The sequence below is a fragment of the Cavia porcellus genome, unplaced genomic scaffold (genome assembly GCF_034190915.1).
Source record: "Cavia porcellus strain 051 isolate PalLab524CR breed Dunkin Hartley unplaced genomic scaffold, mCavPor4.1 scaffold_8, whole genome shotgun sequence".
In the NCBI taxonomy this organism is placed as follows: domain Eukaryota; kingdom Metazoa; phylum Chordata; class Mammalia; order Rodentia; family Caviidae; genus Cavia; species Cavia porcellus.
Window position 1 is genome coordinate 19,434,009 of NW_026947491.1, and position 8,116 is coordinate 19,442,124.

The 8,116-nt window shown below is 37.1% G+C and overlaps 1 gene segment (V, D, J or C); it reads left to right on the forward strand.

The window, feature by feature from the left end:
- Nucleotides 1-280: 280 nt before the first annotated feature.
- LOC100722065 (immunoglobulin heavy variable 3-23-like) lies at nt 281-833 on the forward strand. The segment is given in 2 exon segments: nt 281-428; nt 538-833. Coding segments are annotated over 2 exon segments (444 nt in total).
- The last annotated feature ends 7,283 nt before the right edge of the window (nt 834-8,116 follow it).

Genomic DNA, 8,116 nt, shown 5'->3' on the forward strand with positions numbered 1-8,116 from the left:
AGTATGATTTTATAGCCTATGTTGGGACATACCACAGGACATTATGCTTCTCGTTCTATGTACACATCTGCACTCCTGTGAAGTTACCCAATCTTCTAATGACATAAAAAAGCAGATGTAGTTACACCTAGGAAGGAACCATGTGGTCAGTATACTATGGATATTACAAAACAAATCTCAAAACACTCTCATGTGCTTTGAACTCTTCCTTCTCTGAGACTTCAAGAATAGAACTGGCCATATATACAAGATCACACACAAATATGGCCTTCCTGTGACAATGAAAACCAGCCCAGCCCTCACCCTTACAGCTCTGCAGAGGATGCTAACCCTTGCACCCAGATGTTCCCACTTTGTGATCGGCACTGAGCACAGGTTCACTGTGGAGTGGGTGCTGAGCTGGATTTTGCTTCTTGCTACTTTAAAAGGTAATTTATGAAAAATAATAAATACAAAATGAGTGTGTGAGTGGCACTAGTGGGATAAACAATGGGCATGTGTGACAGCTTCTTGAGCAGAATGCCTCTGTTTTTGCAGGTGTCCTGTGTGAGGAGCAACTGGTGGAATCCAGGAGAGGCTTGGTGCAGCCTGTAGGGTTCCTGAGACTCTCCTGTGTGGCCTCAGGATTCACCTTCAGTAGCTATGGGATGAGCTTGATCTGCCAGGCCCCAAAGAAGGGCCTGGAGTGCATCTCATGGATTAGGTATGATGGTGGTAGCACAAACTACGCAGAGTCCATGAAGGGCCAACTCACCATCTCCAGGGACAATGGTAAGAACACGCTGTATCTGCAGATGAGCAGCCTGAGAGCTGAGGACATGGCTGTGTATTAGTGTGCAAGAGACACAATGAGGGAACATCAATGTGAGCCCAGAAAAAAAACCTCCATGCAGGGGTGCTTAGGACTAGAAGGAGGCACACATGACATGGGGAACACAGAGTGTGTCCCAAGAGTACAGGAATTAAAGCTTTTTGTTTCAGCCAGGCTTCATGGCATTTAAAAAAGTAATTATACAAGTAATAGAAAGATCAGAAAACAAAGATTTAAAATCTCAACTATGTAAAATGCCACATAAAAACACAAATAATTCATTGTCTACTTAAAAATACCCCAAAAGCAATTAATACTATAAAATACTGTAATACAATTAGGAAATCTGTTATTGAGAGTGTGAATTATGCGTTTTCTATCCTTTACATAGTGAAGAAAAAAACTTTTAAGTGTTTCATATCATACATAAACAATTTAGAAAAATACAGTTTAAACTTGTAAAAATGGCTTTTAATATATGACTGTATATATATATATATATATATATATATATGTATGCATGTATATATATATGTATGTACGTATGTATATAGGTATATATGTGCATGCATATATATGTATATGTATATGTATATGTATATGTATATGTATATGTATATGTATATGTATATGTGTATATACCATAGGGCATAGGTTGGGTATGGTATACACATAGCAAGAATCTACTAAGGTATTACCATACTACCAACACTGCCGGCTGGAAAGTGAGGGCCCAGCCGAGCAGAGGGAACTCCGGTCTGGCCCTGCCTGCTGACTCTTCTGCCTGGGGACCACACTACCACTGTTGCCAGCCACAAGGTGAGGGCCCAGCCAAGCGGAGGGGACTCCAGTCCAGCCCTGCTTGCTGCGTCTCCCACTCATGGACCACACTACCACTGCTGCCAGCCAGAAGGTTAGGGCCCAGCCCAGCGGAGGGGACTCAGGTCCACCCAATGCCTCGTCTGGCCAAGGAGCACACCACAGGTGCTGGCCAGAAGGAGGGAGCTGGGCTGAGCTGCTGAAACCTGCTCTGACCTCGCCTGCCACCTTCTTTTGATCTGGAGAGCACCAGCACTACTGCCACTGCCTGGAGGATAGAGCAGTCCTGCTGAGGAGGTTTGAGGCCTACTTAGGCCATAAGGGAATCTTCTATAAGCCTGGGGAGTTTTGCCATCCAAGGAGCTGGACTGTTACAAAACATCCAATCCCTGGGAGATTATGAGATCCTTGCTCTAGGGGTTTGGGGGCCCACTGTGCTCGCAGCCACACTATACTGGGCTTAACAGGATTTGGGATTTCCTGGACCACACCAGGTGGCCTTCTATCCCTCAGGGGAGCTTTGCTACCAGAATGGGAAACTGTGCAAATTGAGGAGGCTTTAGGTTTACCTGAGAGTAGACTGGCAAGCCTCTTTTAATCCAGGAGCTCCCCTGCCCAAAGAGGCAGCTATGACCAGAAGAGTCCCAAGAACCTAGGACGTAAGAGTCAATTTACAACACGACCAGGGGAAACTCTGTAACAACACTTGAAACACAGTAATATAGGACAATCACAAAACAAATGACCAAAATGCAAACTCAAACATCCAACCCATCCCAAGAAAGCCTAGTAGTCATGTACATAAAAGAAAATACATACCAAATACCTGAAATACCTGAAACAGTAGTATCGGAAATAAAGAAACAGCTCCGGGAAGCTTTAAAGGAATTCAAACTAGAAATAATCTGTCAGATAAAAAAAGCAATAATAAAACAAATGAAGGAGATGCTGAACATATCTAAAGAAGACACAGCTAAAAAGATTGGAGGAACTAAACAAAAAGAATCTCTGGACGAACAATAGTAGAAACAAACAGAATATATAAAACAGATGCAAAGACATATAAAGTAAATCAAAAACTCCATTGAAAGTTGTAGAAACTGCCTGAATGAATGCGAAGATAGAATTTCAGACCTCAAAAACAAGATTGCAGCCAGTGAACAGGAAAGGAAAGATCTTTTAAAAATAACAAGAAATCAAGAAATAACAATTCAACACCTGCAGGATGATGCAAATAAAAAAAACATAAGGTTTATAGGGATAAATGAAAAAGAAGGAGACAATACAAAGGATGTCAAGAGGATATAAAGAGAAGTAATTGCTGAAAACTTCTCAAACATGAAATTGGAAACTGATATCAGGATCAATGAGGCATATAGAACTCCAAATAGCCATAAACAAAATGAAACTCCACCAAGACATATAATAATCCCATTCCAGATATCAAATAAAAGAATAGAATATTAAAAGCTGTCAGAGAGAAAAGACAGATCACCTATAAAGGAAAACCTATCAGAATCACAGCAGACTTCTCTTTTTTTTAAATTTTATTTAAAAGGAAAAAGAGAAAACACAAAACAAAACAAAGCGGTTGAAGGGTACAAGTAATACAGATCTAAAAAAAAAAAAAAAAAAAAAAAAAAAAAAAAAAAAAACAGTAAGAAATTGCCAGGTAATCGGTTACATATTATCATCTTAGAGATAGTTGCTCAAATCACAGTATCAAAGCATACAAAGTGGACATTCAAACAGTGAGACTGCAAACAGTTGTGTTCAATGATCCAACCAAAAACATTAATATGGTCAGCTATTTAACACCCCTAAACACACTTGCTGTTGTATCCTTTAGAGTTCTTTTTTTCCCTCTCTTTTTTACAACAAAATTTACACATTTTGTGTTTTATTACACCTTAGTTCTTATTACTTTTTTTTTGAGGGGGAGAGAATAAAGTCAAATATGGCAAAACAAAGCTGTCAGTCAAAACCAAGGATAGACATAGCACATGATGTAAAACAGAGTACAAGGTTACCAACAATGGTTATCAACAATGTCTCTTGTTTCCTTAAAAAGAATTGTCTATCTCATTACATATTATAAAGTTGAACAAAACAGTAGAGAACAAGACCAATAAAACTTAAGCATTGTAAACATTGCAGGACTTCCAAAGGAGACAATAGTCAAAACAGAATGGGCATCTTAGTGAATCTTATTGCCTTCAAAGTAGTTGCCTATACCCTCAAACTTGATATGATCATGCAGACTGGAACAGAGTCTAATCAGTCAAAACAAGATAGTGGGAGTATTACAGGACTTCAAAACAAGTTAATAGGAAATCAAAAAGAGTTACTATTATATATCCTGCTATTTTTTAAAAATTTTCCCCTTAATTAAAACAAACATAAGAAATAACTAAATATTTTTTTAAAGAATAAGGGAGAGATTGAGATAAAACAGGACATAACAATACAACAATACAGGTCAAAGCATGACTGTTTTAGCAACCAAGTGCTTCACCATCAAATAACCCGACTTAATGGTAGTTACCATAGTGTCTGTCTTTTTCCTTGAAATATTTGAATAAAACTTCATATACTATAGCTTCAAATATTTCCATATCAAGAAGCCCAGAATATAGCCTTTAAAATTAATAAGTGAAAACCTTATAAGGCTTCAAGGCCACATAATGGGGAATCATGATTACAACGTATTTTTATATATTTGAATCATTACACATTAGGGAAACTATTCAGTATTCACACATGCAAGATTGGTTTATTCCACTTATGAGTATGGTCTCAAGCTGCGCCCCTTTATTGATAAATATCCCAATGTGATCCTTCTTTACAGCTGAATAATACTCCATTGTATAGAAATACCACAACTTTTTTATCCATTCCTCAGTTGATGGACACTTGGGTTGTTTCCAAGATCTGGCAATTACCAATTGTGCTGCTATAAACATAGGTGCGCATATATCACTGTGGTATGATGCTTTCAATTATTCTGGGAATATGCCTAGAAGTGGAATAGCTGTAATAAATGGGACTTACAATCCCAGCTTTTTGAGAAATCTCCAGACTGACCTCCACAAATGCTGCACCAGTCTACACTCCCACCAAAAGTGTACGAGACTTCCTTTTTCCCCACAGCCTCTCCAGCATTTGTTGTTGTTGGTTTTCTTGATCCTGGCCATTCTTTCAGGAGTGAGATAGTATCTCAGTGTGGTTTTAATTTGCATTTCTCTAATGACCAATGATGATGAACATTTTTTCGTGTATTTATTTGCCATTTGCATTTCTTCATCTGAGAATTGTGTATTCATCTCAGATGCCAATTTTTGGATTGGAACTTTGAATTTTGGGGGTCTGAGTTTTTTTTAATTCTTTATATGTTTTAGACAAGAGTCCCTTGTCTGAGAGAGAGTTCACTAAAATCTTTTCCAAGTTTGTGGGTTTTCTTTTCACTGTGCTGGAGATTTCCTTTGACATGCAGAAACTTTTTAATAAGAAGTGGTCCCAGTTATTCATTCTGGGAAGTATTTCCTGTGCGGTTTGAGTCCTGTTCATGAATTCTCTACCTACTCCTATGTCTCCAAGGTTTCTACCCAATTTGTCTTCCAATAGATTTAGTGTTTCTCTTTTAATATTCAGATTGTTGACCCATTTAGATTTTAATTTAGTACATGGTGATTGACATGGTTCTAGCTTTAGTTTTCGGCAAATGGAGAGCCAGTTTTTCCAGCAACATTTATTAAAGAGACTGTCCTTCCAGTGAACTTGCTTGGCACCTTTATCAAAGATAAGGTAGTTGAGTGTCTTTGTAGTTGTGGTTGTATCTTCTAATCTATTCCATTGATCTTTGGCTCTGTTTTGATTCCAAAACCATGTTGATTTTACTACTGTTGCTTTGTAGTATAACTTCAAGTCAGGGATTGTGATGCCTCCTGCTTTGTCTTTGCTGCTTAGAATTGCCTTTGCTATTCTAGGTCTCTTCTGGTTCCACATGAAATTTAGGAGTGATTTCTCTAGATCTATAAGGTATGTTGACGGTATTTTTATTGGGATTGCATAGAATCAGTATAACAGTTTTGGGAGAATGGCCGTTTTCACAATGTTTGTTCTTCCTATCCATGAGCAAGGGATGTCTTTCAATTTTCTGTGATCATCTTCAATTACTTTTTTCAGTGTATTATAATTTTCACTGTATAAGTCTTTCACTTCTTTTGTAAGAGTAATTACTAAATATTTCATTTTTTGCTTGCTAATGTGAAGAGTGTAGTTTCTTTTAATTCCCTCTCTGTGATTTTGTTGTTCGTGTGTAGGAATGCTATTGATTTCTGAGTACTGATTTTGTATCCAGCCACATTACTGAATTTATTTATTGTATGTAAGAGTCTTTCCATGGAGTTTAGGGGGTCTTCTATGTAGAGTATCATGTCATCTGCAAACAATGATAATTTAACTTCTTCTTTTCCTATCTTTACCCCTTTTATTTCTCTTTCTTGCCTAATTGCTCTGGCTAGTACCGCCAGTACCATATTAAATAGGAGTGGTGATAAAGGACATTCTTGTCTTGTGCCTGATTTTAAAGTAAAGGCTTTCACTTTTTGGCCATTTCGTATGATGTTGGCTGTTAGTTTGTCATAAATGGCCTTTATCATATTGAGGTAAAGGCCATCTATTCCAATTTTCTGTAAAGTTCTTATCATGAATAAATGTTGAACCTTATCAAAGGCTTTTTCTGCATCTATAGAAATGATCATGTGATTCTTATTTTTGGCTGTATTTATATGGTGGATTATATTTATTGATTTATGTATGTTGAACCATCCTTGCATTCCTGGGATGAATCCCACTTAGTCATGGTGTATAATCTTCTTGATGATTTGCTGCATCCTGTTTGCCAATATTTTATTGAGGATTTTTGCATTTGAGTTCATCAGGGAGATCGGTCTATAGTTCTCTTTTTTAGTTGGGTCTTTCTCAGGTTTTGGTACTAGAGTAATATTTGCTTTTAGGAATGACTTAGGAAGGATTGATTCCCTTTCAATTTCATTGAATAGTTTGAGTAATATCGGCATTAGGTCTTCTTTGTATTTCTTGTAGAATTCTGCAGTGAATCCATCTGGGCCTGCGCTCTTCTTGGTGGGTAAGGACTTAATTACAATTTCAATTTCATTAAAAAAGATAGGGTCATTCAACAGCTTCACATCCTCTTGATCTAGCTTTGGTACTTCATATGTTTCTAAGAATCTGTCTATTTCTTCCGTGTTATCAAACTTTTGAGAGTAGAGGTTTTCGAAATAGGTGTTGATGATCTTCTGTATTTCTATTGAGTCTGTAGTGATTTCACCTTTTTCATTTCTTATTGCATGATTTTGAGCTTTTTCTTCCCTTTTTTAATAAGGTTGTCTAGGGGCTAATAGATTTTATTTATTCTTTCAAAGAACCAACTCTTTGATTCGTTGATTCTTTGGATTGTTTTCTTAGTCTCTATTGCATTGATTTCTGCTCTGATTTTTATAATTTCCTCTCTTCTTTTGGCTTTGGGCTTGACTTGCTCTTCTTTTTCTATCTGTTTGAGGTGCAGCATCAAGTTATTTATTTGTATTCGTTCTGTTTTCCTGATGTGGGAACTCAGTGCAATAAATTTTCCTCTGAGGATGGCTTTCATTGCATCCTACAAATTCCAGTAAGTTGTATCTGCATTTTCATTTTCTTGTAGGTATTGCTTAATTTCTTCTTTAATTTCTTCTGTGACCCCCTGATTACTCAAGAGTGTGTTATTCAGTTTCCATGTGTTTGCGAGATTTTTGCAGTATCTTTTATCATTAATTTCTGATTTCAGAATGCAATGATCTGATAACATGCACGGAATAATTTCAACTCTTTTGCATTTGCTTAAATATGTTCTGTGAGCTAATATATGGTCTTTTTTAGAGAATGATCCATGTACTGCTGAGAAGAATGTGTGTTCTGATGTTGCTGGGTGGAAAATTCTGTATATGTCTATCAAATCCATTTGTTCGCAGGTGTGATTCAGTTCCGTTATTTCTTTACTCATTTTCTGTCTGGTTGATCTGTCCCTTGGTGTCAATGGCGTATTAAGGTCTCCTGTTACAATTGTGTTACTGATACTTTGAGTTTTCATTTCTGATAACAGTTGTTTTATATAACTGGGTGCTCTGGAGTTTGGTGCATATATATTTAAGATAGTTATCTCTTCCTCTTGGAGTTTTCCCCTTACAAGCATGTAGTGACATTCTTGGTCCTTTATGGTCATTGATGGTTTAAATTTCACGTTGTCTGCAAACAAAATGGCTACTCCTGCCTTTTTTTAGATTCCTGCTGCATGAAGTATTGTTTTCCATCCTTTGACTTTCAGTCTATGAGTATCCTTCTGGGTTAGATGGGTTTCCTGTAAAGAGCATATGGTTGGATTTTGTTTCTTGATCCATTCTGCTAGTCTGTTTCTTTTGATTGGTG